The sequence below is a fragment of the Sinocyclocheilus grahami genome, unplaced genomic scaffold (assembly GCF_001515645.1).
Source record: "Sinocyclocheilus grahami isolate Dianchi unplaced genomic scaffold, SAMN03320097.WGS_v1.1 scaffold120.1, whole genome shotgun sequence".
Taxonomy (NCBI): domain Eukaryota; kingdom Metazoa; phylum Chordata; class Actinopteri; order Cypriniformes; family Cyprinidae; genus Sinocyclocheilus; species Sinocyclocheilus grahami.
The window spans coordinates 969,764-990,407 of NW_015505299.1; the positions used below are offsets into that span (position 1 = coordinate 969,764).

At 37.6% G+C, this 20,644-nt stretch overlaps 1 protein-coding gene across 3 annotated transcripts in view; it reads right to left on the bottom strand.

The window, feature by feature from the left end:
- Positions 1-414: 414 nt before the first annotated feature.
- Positions 415-20,644, bottom strand: part of LOC107589763 (syntaxin-binding protein 6-like) — a 63,245-nt gene continuing 43,015 nt past the window's right edge. For all 3 annotated transcript variants that reach the window (XM_016278288.1, XM_016278287.1, XM_016278286.1), the window contains 4 exons: positions 6,057-6,187; positions 5,801-5,966; positions 2,017-2,174; positions 415-1,251 (listed from right to left, as the gene is read on the bottom strand). In XM_016278288.1, coding sequence (XP_016133774.1) covers positions 1,228-1,251; positions 2,017-2,174; positions 5,801-5,966; positions 6,057-6,187 — 479 coding nt within the window. In that variant the 3' untranslated portion in view covers positions 415-1,227. The remainder of the gene's footprint in view (positions 1,252-2,016; positions 2,175-5,800; positions 5,967-6,056; positions 6,188-20,644) is intronic.

Below are 20,644 nucleotides of genomic sequence, written 5' to 3' on the forward strand. Positions count from 1 at the left end.
GCAACTCAGAATATGACGCAAGCCTGCAATAATTAAATGTTAAAACACAAATATGCTTTATGTATTTAATCCCATTCTATTAACCAATGTCTTTGCTTCTGATCCAGTTCAATCATACTAATAAGCCCAAATTACTCTAGACAAACATTTGTGTGTCTTTGTTTATTGCTGAAGTGTGTTGAAATGTCTTCTTCTGCATTCTACTGTATGGATGTAAATGTACTTTCCCTTCAGCCTGAGGCGCATTCATTTCACTTTTGGTGTGAAAAGCTTTTATATTTGCCAAAAATATAACTTTTTTATTTTAAAAACAAACAAGCAAGCCCTGTCCAGATTTAAAAAGTGACGCAAAAGTAACGTAACGCATTACTTTCCATAAAAAGTAACTAAGTAACGTATTTAGTTACTTTTTTAATGGAGTAACGCAATGCATTACTTTTAAAAGTAAGTTTCCCCAGCACTGACCATAGCTGCATGATGTTTTCTTCGACTGACCGGATCGGCTGCATCTCCTCACCGCCTCCTCTCATCCAGTTAAGACACAACCCTTCCTGAACTGCAGCGTAACACATCTCACGGTGTGATGTCTAGCATGTGAATCTTGTCTTTTCTCAGGACAGTTCTGTAGATTTTTCTACGCATCAGGCTATATTATTTCAAATGTGGGTCACTGCGCCATTAAAATTAGCCTTTTAGAACTTTATTTTAGTAAACAAAACAAAACAAAATCAGCAAAAGAATTGCAAAAATCTGCCTTTTTTTGCACATGGTGACATGAAGAAACAAAATGATGTCAAAAAACAAGTTTAGAGATTTTTTTCTACACAAAACCCTTAGATGGATTTTTACAAAAAACATATTTCTTAAAATTTCACTAAAGTTCTTTTATGATGGCACTGATCAAACAATCATTATGTTAAAACAATCTAGAATCTATCAGCAGGCTTTTGAACCTTGGAACTATTTTACATCTTTTTTAAGAATTTAAAATGATAATACAGGTCTGTCATAGACTGAGGACACAGAAATAAGGCTTTGTTTAAGCTTACAATGACCACAAATACAATCCATGTGTAGAGGAGGCATGATCTTTTCAAGGCTACAGCCATGTTGATACACACTGTCCTTCATATGATCCTTCATGCACGTCCCGTAACGCTCTCTGACAGCAGAGGTTGAGCGGGGGTGAGGAATTTGTACCAGATTCTCCAAAAATACGGCAAAGGCTTAACACTTGTGCTTCATGGCAAGCTGAAGAGAGAGAGAGAGAGAGAGAGAGACTGTTAATCATCAAACTGCTAATCTACTGTACAAACACAGCACAAAATGTTAAAAAAAAAAAAACATGCATAATCTCCTGTCCCTTGCATGCTTGTTCACTACGTTTCAAAAGTATTTTATAAAATACTTTTCAATACTTTTATTCAACAAGGATGCATTTAATTGATCAAAAGTGACAGTAAAAACATATTAATGTTAACATTACATTACAATTAAAACATTATAATGTTATGCTTTCAATGTTATATTTATAATGTCCTGAAAAAAAAATGTATTTAGGTTTTCACAAAAATATTAATCTGCACATCTGTTTTCAACATTGATAATAATCAGAAATGTTTCTCGAGCAGCAGATCAGCATATTATACTGATTTCTGAAGATCATGTGACACTGAAGACTGGAGCAATGATGCTAAAAATACAGCTGCACATCACAGAAATACATTACAGTTTAACAGATATTCACATAGAAAATAGTTATTTAAAACTATAATAAAATTTCACAATATTACTGTTTTTATGAGCAAATAAATACAGCCTTGGTGAGCAGAAAATCTTCAAAAACATTTTAAAAATCCTACTGAGCCCAAAGTGTTGAACAGTACTGTTACTGTAGGTGTGTCTCTTTCATGCAGTCGCCACATGAATGCAGCAGAGCAACACAGATGCTTTTTCACTGGAGTAAAATCTGCAGAAACTGGCAAAGAGTAAAGACAGACATGTGGCACACTTCACCTTGTGTGCAGTGTCGGCAAAATGCTGGGCGCTGTTCATCATCTCGCCCGTCTTCTCCTCCACGCGTCCCAGTCTCTCGCCGCGCTCGTTCAGCGCCTGACTGGCCTTCTGCACCGCGCTGCTCACACTGTCTGCTGCCTCGTGCAGGATGCTGTTCCCTACACACACACACACACACACACAGAGAGAGAGACGGCGTGAGGAAAGCACCTCCACACAATGCCTTGTGAAAAAGAAGTACACTTATTACGGAAATAATATACTTAAGTGGGAACTGAAAGCAATTTTTTGGGGAGGCTTAGCTGCATGTTATTTACAATTAAATGAAAATGTATTAAAGTTTACATTTATATTAAATGTACCGAGTTGATCTTTAGAGTGCTTTTTGACCCACTTAAGTAGGACTTTAATATTTCATAATTACATCCATTGTCTTTGAAATATGGTTAAAGTTACTGCTGAATGAAGCATTTATGGCAAACTAAAAATATAATTTAAAGGCATTTCTATTGAAACCTTTATGTATTTAACTATATTCATAATTACACGAAGTTGCTTTGATGAAGTTAATGTAGTTGCCACTTTAGTACATTTAAAATATATTAACTTTAAAAGTAATATCGAATAACACACTATAGCCAAAGTTAGTCAACACCAATAAAACATGGCTTAAAATGTACTTTAAAGTAAAACTTTTAATTTGGCAATTATGACAAAGTGCACTTTTTAAAAGTGTACTTAAGTGTGTTAAGAAACAAGTCTCTCTGTAAACACTTTAAAGCTTAAGTGGCCTTTTATTTCATTGATATTATGAAATCTTTAATATCTGCAAAAAAATGTTTAATATACTTTTTTTTAGATTTTAAGTACAGTACAAGTGCACTTAACATTACAGACACAAATTGGTGCTTTACCACTGACAAATGCAGTATGCAGTCACCTTTACTGACAAAATATCAATCTTGATACAGCACAATGCCAAGCTAAAAATCATGCAGACAGAAATTATCCTGAAAATCACATCATAATGGTGGAAAAAACATGGTGGCACAAGATTTTCCATTACAAGATGTGCTGAACTGTTCAAATGCCCATTTGAGCATGTCATTTATTCCATCCAGCGTCTGTCCATGGCGTTTTGAGAATGAAGCTGATCCAGCGGTGACAGGAATCCCCGCGGTTTGCGTCCCACACCTGAGCAGCTTCATGCTATTTGTTTTGCACGGGTGTGAGACTTAGACCGGAGGGGCCAGAGAGACTCGGTCTTCTTCAGCCGCACATGAGCCATCTCCTCGCTTTCACTGCCTTATTATCATTAACTACTGAGTGACGAGTGTTGACATATGCTAAAACTGTTGCCATATGCCCATGCATTAATAATATGTTGTGTTGGGTTACATTTCAACGTTGAAATTACTTCATAAACCATAAAAACATGTTCATTACTTGAAATAAAATAAACATTTAAACATTTTATTAAACATTTTATTTCAAGTCGTCAAGGCAACAAAGTTGAAGTACTAAAATAACTTTAAAAAATAAAATAAAATAAAAACACTAAAACTATACAGACATTTTCAAGCATTAATAAATAAATTTTTATTTCCCCCAGAGCCTTTCAATGATCCGTTCTTAAAAAGAATGATTTTTGCTTCTTAGTGTAAAGAAGATTTGAATAATCTAAAGAATGATTTCCCACTATAAAGAACCTTTTGTTCAATGGAAAAGTTCCATGGATGTTAAAGGTTAGGAAATACAATCCTTGTAAGAAATGATTGAAAATATGAGCTAGATTGTGACTAACAACCATTATATACCATTTTAAGCATTATATCTCTTTAAGCTCACAATCAGGTGTATTCATGTTTGCTCAGCTTCACGGAGTCCTGCCAGGCATCTGACCCTCAGGAACCGAGACTCTACTTCCCACAATAACACAGACCGTCCTGTCGCTGAGTCAGACTGCCACTAAAAGAATAAAGACAAGAAGCAACACTAAAAGCTGTTATTTATTACGTGGGAGGAATAAGTGGCAGCTGGGACGAGAAGGAGGGAGCTTCTTCCCCCAGGATACAGTTAAAATAGCATCAGCACCTTCCTCGACATACCAACACTTTAATTGTAGCATACAAACGTGAACTGTCTGCGCTCGCATCAGTGCTGCTGCAATGCAGAGCATGTTCTGATTAAACAAATATGCGAATAATCTACAGATATAACTCACATCAATGCCCGTGCCTTAAAAAAAAAGTTTTTTTACAAAGAGAGCGGCAGAAGAAAAAAAACAGGTGCAATCCTGTATAGCACCTAATGTAAACAAATTTATTTAAAGGTCCCGTATTGTCAAAACTGAAATTTCCTGGCTTTTTTCATGATAACTGAGGTCTAGGTGCTATGTAACTACCATATAAGTTTCAAAACAGTTAATCCACAGACAGATGCACACAGCCTGCATAAAGTAGCTGTGATTTTTCACGAACCATTGTGACTTCCGTAAAAAGGTGACGTCAGAACTACACAGTCACCGCCTTCAGTCACCACCCCGAGCACCGCCCACCGTCCCACTCTCCTTTAGCCACACCCCCAGACAACATCACCTCCATGCCATTGCTGAGCAACAACAACAACATGGAAACATGTCGAAAAGGTTAACTTTAACCACGAAACTTGTTACTATGAGGTGGATCACATCTAACCTGTATAGTAAAGACAAACTCACCGTGTCTATCTAGTCATGATGATGGCAAGAAATCTGTAGACGCGCCCATAACAACAAAAGACAATACTTTATTGAACCTTTTCTGATAAGAAGTGTGCGCTGCAAACGCGAGCGTTTTTGACGATCGTTTCTGTCCAGTCAAATATATTGAGATGGTTTTTGGTACTTGTACCGCAAATATATATTCTTAAGGACATCAAAACCTCAAATAAAACTCCAAAAAGGTGTAAAATATGGGACCTTTAAAGCTATTATTGTTAGCTACTTAAAATGAGAATCTTTTGGCATTTTAAATTGATTACTGACTAACACAACTGATTATTTAAAAGTCATATGTCAAGATTAATGTAGTTGCATAAGCAGGGTTGCATTCAGAAAATTAATGTATTGTTACATCTCTAAATTACATCTAGTAATACGTCAACAAACAGAAAGTATCTGAAATAAAGTGAGTATGAGGGTAATTATAGTAAAAGAAAAGCCTCCATTGATCATGTCCTTAGACACAGAAAGACACAGAAAACTAAAAGTAACAAACTTTTCATGATTAGAGGAACTACACAGATTTGCTGTACTGCAGACAATACAGTGGAACAATAAAGAACTTTACACAACCAGATAGCTCGCAACTAGGAAAAATATTATATGAGTGGTCAAAATTTCCGACCTTTAATATAGCTTGAAAACCAGATTTATATGATTACATTATTTTCTAGCAATAATCGAACATCAAAACAAGAAAACAGAAAGCAACATTTTAAAAAGTTATGTTTTTGTTACTACAGTATAGTAGTGCAATAATAGTACAATAGTTTCAAAAGCCACTATATAAAATTATGAGCCAAATGCATATAATAGACCTTCATTCATTCATTAAATTAAATTTAGGTATTATCAAAAATATACTACAAAGTAAATTGCACATATAAAGTCTTTGACAACAACAATAATTTAACCCTTCTTCCTTCAAAACATGTTGTGCCCCATTATTTTTAAAAAACAAAAAAAACATGTAGTGTATAGTGAAAGAGAGGGTGCACGGTACGCTTGAACGGGACGTCTCACCTCCCAGCAGTTTGGGGTGGCAGTTGATGAACTCTGGTTTTCTTTCAGGGATGAACCGCTGACATGTGTGATGCAGGACCTGGACAAACCCGCACTTCTCTCCAGCTGAACCCGCAGTCCACTGGTCGGATCCGTTCTCAAATATCAAGTCAAACTCTGGGCAATCCTGAACATTTTAGGATGACGAGAAGCAGTCAAAGATTAATGCCATCCAACAGAACACAGCATCTGAAGGAGCAAGAGCCCATCTACTCACTCGGACGGAGTCGATGCCGTTGACCTGCCGCAGCTGACTGATGGACCACTGTGATCTCCTGACGAAAGACGAGGAGCCTTCAAACTGCTTCACCTTCGTGAGGAACACCTGCGCTGGTTTCTTATTGGTCACTGAAACGAAAAGGAAAATAGGTTTAAAATACTGGTTTGAAATAATTACTGTGAATATACTGAATTGTCAGCATCATTACTCCAGTCTTCAGTGTCACATGATCTTCAGAAATCAGTATAATATGCTGATCTGCTGCTCGAGAAACATTTCTGATTATTATCAATATTGTGCTGTATATATTCAGCAAGGACACTTCAACTTGATTAAATGTGAGAGTAAAGACATTTATATTCTTTATAACATTGAACTGTTTTTAACAATGATAATAATACGATTTTAATTGTTAATAAGCAGTCACTAATAATTGACAATAACTGAGCATCATTATATTAGAATGATTTCTGAAAGATCATGTGACACTGAAGACTGGAGTAATGATGCTAAAAATACAGCTGCGCATCACAGAAATACATTACATTTTACAATATATTCGCATAAAAAACAGTTATTTGAAATTGTAATAATATTTCAAAATATTACTGTTTTTACTGTATTTTTCATCAAATAAAAGCCTTGGTAAGCATAAAATATTTTTTTTCCAAAACATAAAAAAAAAAAATCACTTATTCAAAACTTTTAATCAGTAGTCTGTATACACATTTTTCAACATAAACAAACTATACTCTGGATGAGATCTGGGTTACAGTGGTGTGGTGGTACTGTAATATGAAGCTCTATCAGCCCGTATCAAAGAGCAGTGTTTACAGATCCCACCACACCCGGCTCTGCTGGAGCGAGAACATCCGGCCCACGGCGCACTGTTTGAGGAATTTCTGATCCTCGGCTGTTTGTTCAGGCCTCTGTGTGTACAACACTCCCTTTTCCTCCCTCTCACGCCCTCCATCTGTGAGGTCACTGGTGTCAGGGTCTCTGATCCATCGCCCTGCGACGTTTGAGATCATTCTGATATGGTGCTTCAGGCTCTTCTTCATGAAACTCAACACTGCACAGTAGTTCAGGTGTGTGTGTCTGTAGACATATCTGGATGCACTCAATATCTCGAATAATCTATTGTGCAATAATGTTAACTCTCCAAAGAGCCATGCTTTTTTTAAAACAATGTTGAGATGAATGTTACTGTAGCATAGTTGCACAAATACAAAGTGCCCTATCTGTTATTAAATCCTCAAGAAGAAACAAACAAAAACTCTGGCAACGTATGCACAATATACATTTTAATATGCATCATATCGTGACTATCTATTGTTAGTGGCACATTAGAAAAGAAGAAAATGAAACTCTATAGACTGACAAAATGAGTCTGTCCAAGTTAATGATGCCCAGACTAACTAATATAAAACTCAAATACACAAATGCAGAGGTGATTCTACAATCGCATTTCATCACAATCACTGGACACAAATGCAATGAGACGTTCACTACTGCATACGATGTCCAACACCTTTTGTAAATATGACTTCTGAATCCACCTCTATACAGATTCAACATGCTTATGCTTTTGCTTATGCATATTCACAGAGAGAATAAAGCCATGATGATGAATATACAGTATGATGACAGACTTTCCTTTTTGGGTGAACTTTTGCTTTAAATAGATAAACTGGACACAAATGGCACCACATACAGTGGGGAAAAAAAGTATTTAGTCAGCCACCAATTGTGCAAGTTCTCCCACTTAAAAAGATGAGAGAGGCCTGTAATTTTCATCATAGGTATACCTCAACTATGAGAGACAAAATGAGAAAAAAAATCCAGAAAATCACATTCATAGGCAAAGACAAAACAAATAAGATGAGATTGTTCAATTCATTAGAATGAGGTTTTCCCCTTCATTTTATAAAAATAATGCTGCGACCAAAATATCAGCTGATGTTCAAGCTGTTGTGTGCCACTGTTAAAGTAAGAGAGTGTTTGTACAGAAATAATGCTAACCAGACTAACCAGAGTGCCTTTTTATTTCTCTCTTAGTGAATAGATCTTTAATTTGTGATGCTTTTAACGGTGCCATAGAATGCATTTATACCAGGGCTCGCAAAATGTCAAAATCCCTGGTAGCCCTTCGGGCAGACATTCTTCAGATTTTGGTAGCCCAAAATGAATAAACAAAGAAAGACATCAGCTGAACTTCACTGCGGACAAATCAGCATGATTTAAAACTTCAGTGATCGCTTTTTTTCTTCAAATAACAAGTCAAGAGAGTAGGGGTGCAACGGATCACAAAACCCACGGCTCGGATCATATTGCATTATCATATCCGATTTTGAGTAACAGATCGGGTCATTTTGCAGATGAGCAAAAAAAATGGTTCTTTATTATTTAAATAACAGAATACTTATTTGATCCCACAGCAAAAACTAGTAGCATATAGGGATGTAACGATTCCCTCAACTCACGATGCGATGCGATTCACGATACTGATTCACAATACAATTTTCTCACAATTTTTATTTTTAACAAAATGAGATTTAAGACAAATTATAAATTAAAAGGTGTCCTTTTATTATTTCTCCAATAAAATTTAGCACATTTCTTTGTGAAATTGAAATATGTCAAATAATAAAACTAAATTAAAATTTTTAAACAAATCCCAAATCAAATAATTAAATAATGCAAATAAAAAAAATAAATATAAACAAACTAATGCTTTGGCTGTGCTTTTCCCCTTTAAAATCAGAGGCAACCACTGCATTTTAATCACGATCCAAACAAAGATGCTAAATACATGTTATTTAGATTGCAATTTGATTGTATAATTGCGAAATTTGAAGCAAAAACAGAATGGTCTGATTTTAGCTTTGTGATTGAGATGCAAATGTCACTTTCTGACAGCAGGTGGCGCTAATGGAACAGCGGGTGTTAATAGGCTGCTGCCCCTTTAAGACCGAATGCACGGATCCAATATAATGATGCACTTGAGATTTCTTTCTCCACTGTTTACGTTCACTTAAGACATAACCGACTGTGTTTACGAGAATACTTGCAGAGACAATTTTGAGATAATTTTGTGTGTATGTGTTCATTCAGAAGCAAGGATACACGAAAGAGGAATCAATTCTATGTACGCGCATTGTCTGAAACGCGGCTCTCTGTGCGTGCTTTGAATGAGTGCGCGCAGCTCCGAATGCGCGTGAATGGTTTAAAACACTTGAATGCTTAAATCAGCAAGACTTAGAAACAAGTGCAAACGATCAACTACGATCTGTTTTATCCCTACAAGTTAGTGAACAACGCAAATCAAGTTAGCTTAGGTAAGGGCAAAAAATCTCAATTTACAACCATAGGATTTTTCCCTAGAATGAAATGGTCTGTTTTTACCTTATTTGGAAGGGTCATGAATAATAATGTTAAGCTCTGCTCTGATTGGCTGTTTCACAGTGTGGCTCAATGTTGAGCTCTGCTCTGATTGGCTGTTTCACAGTGTGGCTCAATGTTGAGCTCTGCTCTGATTGGCTGTTTCACAGTGCGGCTCATTTCAGTAGCTCACACAGCAGGAAGGAAACACTGGGAAAATATATATTTCAATACTTTCTCTCTCAGTTATATCGTTGGGTAATTATACTGTATATAAAATGCGGACATCAGGGAGCCGCTATTAATATGTGGGGCATTGAAACTGCTTTCGAATGCACGACCGCGTTATACTTTAACTTTCGAGATTTGCGATCGCACGTGCTCCGTTTAAACTACAGCGGCAGTACTTACCACACATTTTACAAGATCAGATGCTTGTCAGTGGTGCTCAGGATCTGTAAATCATTCGCCATCATCCTCAGTCATCTCTCCTTACTCTGTTTATGTGCTAAGTGAAATCTTATGTACGGTGGATGTAACAGGCTACCGCTAGCAAGCAGCTAACATGTCCCTTTAGTGGCTCACGTTATTTTATTAGAACGCGCAATATTTGTTTTCCGTGCCTTTGTGAATACAGACACCAACCCATCCCTGCACAGCCTGGAACATAACATTTATTTCCATGATCTGCCATTTTCCTCTATTATCCTCACTTGTTTCTTCACAATACCTGCAGAACTTCTGATGATTCGGTTGTGCAGGTTCGGCTGGCGGCTGGCATAGAACATGGGCGGGTATATGCAAATGTAGGGGGTGTAAATATGAGTGATCCCGACTGTAACGTCACAGTCGGTGTTATGTTCTGATTCGCCTATTTTTCAGTGGTCTTTTGCATGCACGTGATTTACATAAGAAGGAGGAAACAATGGTGTTTGAGGCTCACGGTATGTAATTTCCATGTACAGAACTGTTAGTATTCAACTATGCCAAGGTAAATACAGTTTTCCATTCTATGGCACCTTTAAATTCAACACATAACTAATAACAATAAATCCAAAATGTAAAAATATACGATCTACTCCAACCTGATCTCACAGTAATTCGTACATATTGTGCGAGGTGGCAAATTCGAACGAATGACCACCCCTAACCACGCCCCTAAACCTACCCCTCACAGAAAACGTACAAAATTGCACGAGTGAGGTCGTACGAATTCATACATATTAGCCACCTTGTAAAACACATACGAATTAGTCGTGAGATAGCGTTGTCTATACTCCACTTTCCACTGTCCGGGACAATGTTCCCAGTTTTATGTCAGCTAATCCCACAGCCTGTGAACTGAAAAGAACTATTCACATCGAAACTCAGATAAAGAGAGTGTTTCTGGCAGAAAACAGACTCGTCATGAGTATAAAATGACTCTGAGTGAGAACAGCAACACCTGAGACGTCTGAAAGCATTCGTCTGATCAGTCCTCCCGTTTTCAGTCCGTATACGATGGAACTGATAAAATGTGCGATAGCAGCTAAGGAAAGTTTCCACTAGTGCTGACGCCAAACGCATGCTCGGTAAATAAAATGAGTAAGCATTGCATCTCCACTCACTCATGACTAATCTAGTTGTGTCAAACACACACACCCTTGGTTTCCATGGCTGCTGTTGGCACTGCGCTTTCACTGGAGATCCTTGGCACTGAGTGACACAACGAGACGGACAAACTAAATTGCTGGAAACCCAAAACCAGCGCAGTGAGAGAGACCAGAGTGAAAGCAGTCACGCATGCCTGAGTGACCCCTGCCAGACAATGACTCTGTGTCAGGCGCCACCTAGAGCCAGCGTGAGAGTGGAAAACCTGCTGAAATCTTCTTCCACAAAAGAGTTTGACTTTATATTTTGTGTCAGGTAAGAGTTTTGTTTGTACCTGTGAGGTGTTCTGCAGTGGGCATCACTCGACACTTCTTGAAGAAAGCATCTGTGTCTTGATCTACGACCAAGAGTGAAGTGTTGTCACCCCCGGCTTTAATAGCGGCCACCACCTCAGCATGCTGCTTCCCCTCCACCGAAACCCCGTTGACCTGAGAACAAACAATGGCACATCTCAAGACACACAGAGACACTCTGAAACACATGCAGGACTGAATGACTCACACTTCAATGCATACAGTCAAACCAACATTTATTCAGACACCTTCAACATTTCTTACATTATCACAGTTTATTCGCTATAGTGTCGAATATGGTAATAAAATATGACTTCCACATCATTGCATTCTGTTTTTATTCACAATTTGTACAGTGTCCCAACTTTTTTTGGAATCGGGTTTGTAAATAAAGTGCATAAAACAGTACAATTATTTGTGCTACAAGTGTGTTTATGATATACATCTTAATATTATAAATATAACTCATAATATTATACCAAAAAGCAATTTGCAGTATAATTTGCAGCATAACTTATTAGAACGCGCAATATTTGTTTTCCGTGCCTTTGTGAATACAGACACTAACCCATCCCTGCACAGCCTGGAACATAACATTTATTTCCATGATCTGCCATTTTCCTCTATTATCCTCACTTGTTTCTTCACAATACCTGCAGAACTTCTGATGATTCGGCTGTGCAGGTTCGGCTGGCGGCGGGCATCTAGAACATGGGCGGGTATATGCAAATGTTGGGTGCGTAACTATTAGTGATCCCGACTGTAACGTCACAGTCGGTGTTATGTTCTGATTCGCCTGTTTTTCAGTGGTCTTTTGCATGCACGAGATTTACATAAGGAGGAGGAAACAATGGTGTTTGAGGCTCACTGTATGACATTTCCATGTACAGAACTGTTATTATTCAACTATGCCAAGGTAAATACAGTTTTCCATTCTATGGCACCTTTAATTCTAGGTGTCAACAGGCCTTTAGAAAGCGAAACATTCTACTCAGCAATGGGTTTCCCCCTCAACGAACCCAAAATGTGTTTTAAAACTCCCCAGGGCTCTTTTGATACCTAGAGCCATGTGATCATGCACGCTGAGTGCCCCATTATGAAGCAGACTCACTCTGTGGGCTTGGAATGATGCTCTGGGTGTGTTTTAGACTCGCTCTGAATGGAAACAGAAAGGCCACGCTGGGACTCCTGGGGCCCATTCTGCGTACCTCGCTTAACACAACTGAGATGATTTGAAAGATATCAGATCTTCTAATCCTGATTACTGATCTCTGGCTAATTTGGTTCTTCAAACGAATTTGCGGATTTGATTAAAATATCTGGATTAAGATGTCTAAGATTACTGCGCGTTCTCGTGTTCCCCGTAAAGGGCAGATGTATCGATACTCGAAACCACGATCAGCAGTGCAGCGATTGGCTGGCGGCAAGACAGCAATGTAATGACATCATATAATTAAAAAAGACACCTGACGAAACTTGACAAATTTATGGACCTTTTTAAGTAAACAGCCAAGTGAACAAAACTACAAAAAATGTATAATAGATAAATTAAATGTGTTATTATATTTTTTGTTTTTGACATGATTCCCAATTTTTATATTCAAGATTTCTAGTATCTACACAGGCTTTCCATTTTTATTTCAATGTTGTAATTAGCAATTCATGTAATTTTATATTTGAATCAGATTTGTTATGTGACAGCATTAATTAAAGTTTCTTAAGGGTCAAGATCAAGTTATCTGCATCTCTTGCGCTCCATCAAGCCACTCCCATAATAGCTGTCACCACTCAAATTAACGCCTGGATTAGTAGGGTACTCTTGTAATAAAGTAGCATTGGCTGGGATAGATTTTAAATATCAATTCCACTTAAAAAGATGCAATCTAATCCGGTTTACATGAAATAAGTCTGCTCCCGAGCAGGTTTAAGCTTACGGACCTGTTGCTATGACAGCAAATCCAGGATGAGCTTCGAAGAACCAAATAATCCAAGATCATACCAAATCATCAACAATCAAATCCAGCTAACTGAGTTAGTGACGTATGAAGAATGGGACCCTGGTGATGGGTCTTATTTTCTGGAATTATTATGATTGGCTAACCACAATTATGCTTAACATACCACATAAACTCAGCTCACTTTAACAGAATATTTGCAGAGTAGCTGGAGATTAAATGTTCAATATCCTCTAAGAAAAAGTTAACAATCATACGCGTGTTATAAAGCATATTTAGGGTGGAGGTGAAGTGAATGTGGCTTTGGGGTGATGATATAATCAATTAATATAAACAGATCTAATCTACTAAAAACTGGTGAAATGGAATGTAAACCGAGCAAACATACAGAGTAAAGCTGATTGTTTTCCCCAGTTTTGAGTCACTTAGTGCTGCCAAAAAGTAGACATTGCAAGATTCAGTGAATCCAGGATAAAAACTAAAATAATTTCAAACCTATAAAGAGTTGTCATGGTTCCGATGAGGGATGAAGCGAGGACTCAATTGCAGGGCGATGGGCTTTTATTAATAGTAAAAACAAAACAAACTACCCTGAGGGGGGGAAAACAGGCAGGCAAGCCAGGCACAAGGGCACAACACAGCAGGGCAAGGCAGGAACAGGAAGAGCAATGCCACACAGGAAGCACACATCTCACGAGTGACATCAGACATTAAACGACAAAACAGCACAGGACTGCAGAAACCAGGAGAATAAATAGGGAGACAAACGAGGAGGGTAACGAGGGAGACACAGGTAGAGTAACTGAAACAATAATGAGATAACAAGAAGGGTGGGGTCAGACAACAGACAGGAGAGCACATGGCAACAACAACCAATAAGCCATGTGCTCAAACAGACACAGTGACCTCTGGTGGCCATCTAAGGCAGACCACCCGATAACCGTGACAGAATCCCCCCCCCCCCACTAAATATTGTAGAATCTAATTTGTTGTAAAGTTGCTTTGCAACGATTTGTATCGTGAAAAGCGCTATACAAATAAACTTGAATTGAATTATAGGAGCGGATTCCAGACGTTCCCTAGTCCAAAATAGAAAACAAAAAGTCAAAGAGGGAGGTGACCATAGACCACCATATTGGTGCAGGTGGGGCTGAAGACCACCACAGAGGTGCTGTAGGCCACCAAGGCAGCGCAAGTAGAGCTCTTGACCACCACGGCTGTGCAGATTCATCGGTAGGAGTAGGCTGTAATACTGTAATTACCACAAGGACCAGCCATTAATGATATATCCATCATGGGGACAGGCCTTTTTTTTTTTTTTAACTGTGATTTTTTTTAACCCATTAGCTGTCAAAGATCGGCGACGGCCCCAGATTATTGTTGTTTCACTTTAACAGCACGTTAAAACATCACACTCTTACTTGATCTGGACAAACTGTGCATCAGTAGATTAAAGACTCTAGCTTAGACATTTGACCACTGTTTCGATAAAACATTGTTGCAGTGACAGTAATTTAGTCATTTATGTTAGGAGTGCAAAATAATAAATCCATACGTGTCATATTTGGAATAGAAATTCACCACACATTCATATTCAGTCACGTCTGCAGCGGTTTATTTTTGTTCACATAGCTTCACTGAACAGGGTTAATAAGGGCTTATAGTCCAAAGATGCATATACATGGAGATATATAGATATATTTATTCATGTTTACTTCATATTACCTTTTTTTTTTTTTTACTGTGATTTTTTTTAACCCATTAGCTGTCAAAGATCGGCGACGGCCCCAGATTATTGTCGTTTCACTTTAACAGCACGTTAAAACATCACACTCTTACTTGATCTGGACAAACTGTGCATCAGTAGATTAAAGACTCTAGCTTCGACATTTGACCACTGTTTCGATAAAACATTGTTGCAGTGACAGTAATTTAGTCATTTATGTTAGGAGTGCAAAATAATAAATCCATACGTGTCATATTTGGAATAGAAATTCACCACACATTCATATTCAGTCACGTCTGCAGCGGTTTATTTTTGTTCACATAGCTTCACTGAACAGGGTTAATAAGGGCTTATAGTCCAAAGATGCATATACATGGAGATATATAGATATATTTATTCATGTTTACTTCATATTTCTTCAGACAGAATCATCATTTCTATTCATTTTCCACTGATTTACGCGATCTGATGATAATTAGCAGCTCCCTGGGCTGTCTCTGTGTGTTAACTCTTCCGTGCTCGCGCTCTGACTGACGGAGACCCTGATTCGTCCGTTGCTTGTCAGTCATAACTGTGCATCATATCCCGTCCCGTCTCATCCTGTCACACGCGCTTCCTTCACTCTTCCGCATTGATATCTGACCACAGCAAACACAGAGAATCCTCTGTACCCACGAAATATCCAAATAATAAACACACGATTACGATAGTATATGGTTAACAATAAAGAATGTGTACATCTGAAATGCTAATTTGTGCAGTGATATAAAAGGCTATAAATAGCATATTTTAACAACAGTAAATTACCAAATTCCACATGCGATCGCAAAAGGAAGTTAATACAAACACTAGATGGTGGTTTAAAGTGAGTTTTGAGTAAAAGTGTACTAATAATCTCATAAATTGTCTTATGTAGCTTGATGCAAATGTTAGCTCTAATGCAGCTGCAGAACAGGTGCAGCTCTTCTTCATGATGTATTTTGTCATAATAAATCATGTAAGGTCGTAAGAAAATGTTTTGTTGTATTTAAAAAAAAAATATTTTTTTTTGATAATAGGCCGGAAATGTGCCTTGGTAAACCTTGTAATGCCAGAATAAAGGCTAATAATGGCTGAATAAAACAAAAGAATGATGATAAAGGAATAATGAGGATAATGTCTCATACCTGGCGGAGGTGTGAAAGGTTCGTCGGGTGAAAACAATAGAATCATGAATGGGGCAGTTTGCCGAGCCAGACATGAGGAGACAGCACGCAGGAGAGCTTACAGGGGCCATACATCAATTGTATTAGCCTTTTGTTAGCCTTCTCTAAAAACACACATGACATGGTCTTAGTCTTAGAATTATAAAATTCACAGTTTTAGAGAATATGTCCTGAAATTTGAAATGAAGCATTAGTAGACTTGTGGCTTTAGCTTCACCGTGTTTCTAAAAGCATAAACCACAGCAACATATTTTTTTATACATTTAAAAAAATATGTTTTTAATATTTGTATTTTAGTTTTTATGTTTAAGCTTATATATCTCTATTATCATAACAGTCCAAGTAATTCTGATTCTTGAACAGTAAACTTTGAAGTGTCAGCTTTGTGAACATATGTTGATTATGTATCTAGTCAGAAAGACTCATGAGCAGCAACCTTTTTATTTTGGGTATGTCATTTGTGTCTCCATGCCGGTGTCCTGACATTTTATCCTACCCGTCAGATTGTCCTACCAGGGTTTACTGCGCATGCACACATCAATATTGCGTCCTTTTTCTCACGCTGAACAACAATATTTAATGTATCTGCATTACTGTAAGGGTAGGTTTAGGGTTGGGGTAGGTGTAGACTTTAATAAACCATAACACAAATCGACAGAACACCGGAAATGGGGGGTGACAGCAAATCTTAGAATTATAAAATTCACAGTTTTAGAGAATATGTCCTGAAATTTGAAATGAAGCATTAGTAGACTTGTGGCTTTAGCTTCACCGTGTTTCTAAAAGCATAAACCACAGCAACATATTTTTTTATACATTTAAAAAAATATGTTTTTAATATTTGTATTTTAGTTTTTATGTTTAAGCTTATATATCTCTATTATCATAACAGTCCAAGTAATTCTGATTCTTGAACAGTAAACTTTGAAGTGTCAGCTTTGTGAACATATGTTGATTATGTATCTAGTCAGAAAGACTCATGAGCAGCAACCTTTTTATTTTGGGTATGTCATTTGTGTCTCCATGCCGGTGTCCTGACATTTTATCCTACCCGTCAGATTGTCCTACCAGGGTTTACTGCGCATGCACACATCAATATTGCGTCCTTTTTCTCACGCTGAACAACAATATTTAATGTATCTGCATTACTGTAAGGGTAGGTTTAGGGTTGGGGTAGGTGTAGACTTTAATAAACCATAACACAAATCGACAGAACACCGGAAATGGGGGGTGACAGCAAAGGGGTTAAACTGAAGTCTTAAAGGAGATGTCCTTTTAAACAGTGTTTAAATCAGAGGGGTGAAATCAAGGTAGAAAATGGCTTTTTATTTCTAAAATATGACAGTTTTTGATATTATAAGTGCTCCTCAGGAAACATTATAAAATTAGAAAAATGCAGTTCATGACCCTTTAAGTGAGCATGGTCTCACTGCACCATTGAGGATGATGAGATTCTCTCATGCCTGGAGGAGATCTTCAGAAAATGCACCAAGATGCATATACGTACAGAGCAGAGCTCAGCAAGAGTTCAAGACCTCAAGACCCAAATAGGAACTCCTAATAGTTGCTCCGCAGAATCCAGATGAGGCAGGATCAAACAGACCAGCCAAATGGATAAATGGATCTGAGTCTGTGGAACAGGTCCAACCAAACCATTAACCCACCAAGACCTCAGGCACCGTTCGGCTGAGACTAATAAACAACTTCCTGCAGCACATACACATTATTTGTGGGCATTTAAACAGCACAGCAACTGATCTCCTGTACTGTCACATCAAGATGTTATTAGACTCATCTGACGGCTTGCTAGCAAACTACAGCAAGAATGTTTTAAAATAGATCCTAAATTATGCACTCAGACTCAGTTTGTCATTTGTCTCAAAACAAGTTTAGGCTTTAATAAAAATATACCATGTCAAACACAGCTCATGCTCTAAAAAAAGACCGTTTACACCTGGCAATAAAATGCTTTTTTTTTTTTGCATTGAAAGGCATTTGGAAACACATGCTAACCCAGCAAGCTAAAAAAAAAACTGCATGCTAAAAAAAAAAAAAAAATTTTGAAAAATGTTTTTTTTTTAAATTAATTTTCATTTTCCACTGATTTACGCGATCTGATGAGAATTAGCAGCTCCCTGGGCTGTCTCTGTGTGTTAACTCTTCCGTGCTCGCGCTCTGACTGACGGAGACCCTGATTCGTCCGTTGCTTGTCAGTCATAACTGTGCATCATATCCCGTCCCGTCTCATCCTGTCACACGCGCTTCCTTCACTCTTCCGCATTGATATCTGACCACAGCAAACACAGAGAATCCTCTGTACCCACGAAATATCCAAATAATAAACACACGATTACGATAGTATATGGTTAACAATAAAGAATGTGTACATCTGAAATGCTAATTTGTGCAGTGATATAAAAGGCTATAAATAGCATATTTTAACAACAGTAAATTACCAAATTCCACATGCGATCGCAAAAGGAAGTTAATACAAACACTAGATGGTGGTTTAAAGTGAGTTTTGAGTAAAAGTGTACTAATAATCTCATAATGTTAGCTCTAATGCAGCTGCAGAACAGGTGCAGCTCTTCTTCATGATGTATTTTGTCATAATAAATCATGTAAGGTCGTAAGAAAATGTTTTGTTGTATTTAAAAAAAAAATATTTTTTTTTGATAATAGGCCGGAAATGTGCCTTGGTAAACCTTGTAATGCCAGAATAAAGGCTAATAATGGCTGAATAAAACAAAAGAATGATGATAAAGGAATAATGAGGATAATGTCTCATACCTGGCGGAGGTGTGAAAGGTTCGTCGGGTGAAAACAATAGAATCATGAATGGGGCAGTTTGCCGAGCCAGACATGAGGAGACAGCACGCAGGAGAGCTTACAGGGGCCATACATCAATTGTATTAGCCTTTTGTTAGCCTTCTCTAAAAACACACATGACATGGTCTTAGTCTTAGAATTATAAAATTCACAGTTTTAGAGAATATGTCCTGAAATTTGAAATGAAGCATTAGTAGACTTGTGGCTTTAGCTTCACCGTGTTTCTAAAAGCATAAACCACAGCAACATATTTTTTTATACATTTAAAAAAATATGTTTTTAATATTTGTATTTTAGTTTTTATGTTTAAGCTTATATATCTCTATTATCATAACAGTCCAAGTAATTCTGATTCTTGAACAGTAAACTTTGAAGTGTCAGCTTTGTGAACATATGTTGATTATGTATCTAGTCAGAAAGACTCATGAGCAGCAACCTTTTTATTTTGGGTATGTCATTTGTGTCTCCATGCCGGTGTCCTGACATTTTATCCTACCCGTCAGATTGTCCTACCAGGGTTTACTGCGCATGCACACATCAATATTGCGTCCTTTTTCTCACGCTGAACAACAATATTTAATGTATCTGCATTACTGTAAGGGTAGGTTTAGGGTTGGGGTAGGTGTAGACTTTAATAAACCATAACACAAATCGACAGAACACCGGAAATGGGGGGTGACAGCAAAGGGGTTAAACTGAAGTCTTAAAGGAGATGTCCTTTTAAACAGTGTTTAAATCAGAGGGGTGAAATCAAGGTAGAAAATGGCTTTTTATTTCTAAAATATGACAGTTTTTGATATTATAAGTGCTCCTCAGGAAACATTATAAAATTAGAAAAATGCAGTTCATGACCCTTTAAGTGAGCATGGTCTCACTGCACCATTGAGGATGATGAGATTCTCTCATGCCTGGAGGAGATCTTCAGAAAATGCACCAAGATGCATATACGTACAGAGCAGAGCTCAGCAAGAGTTCAAGACCCAGTCTGATGAATAGGAACTCCTAATAGTTGCTCCGCAGAATCCAGATGAGGCAGGATCAAACAGACCAGCCAAATGGATCCGCACAAATGAGTCTGTGGAACAGGTCCAACCAAACCATTAACCCACCAAGACCTCAGGCACCGTTCGGCTGAGACTAATAAACAACTTCCTGCAGCACATACACATTATTTGTGGGCATTTAAACAGCACAGCAACTGATCTCCTGTACTGTCACATCAAGATGTTATTAGACTCATCTGACGGCTTGCTAGCAAACTACAGCAAGAATGTTTTAAAATAGATCCTAAATTATGCACTCAGACTCAGTTTGTCATTTGTCTCAAAACAAGTTTAGGCTTTAATAAAAATATACCATGTCAAACACAGCTCATGCTCTAAAAAAAGACCGTTTACACCTGGCAATAAAATGCTTTTTTTTTTTTGCATTGAAAGGCATTTGGAAACACATGCTAACCCAGCAAGCTAAAAAAAAAACTGCATGCTAAAAAAAAAAAAAAAAAGTTTGCAAATGTGTTTTTTGTTGAATATCATTCATTAATGAT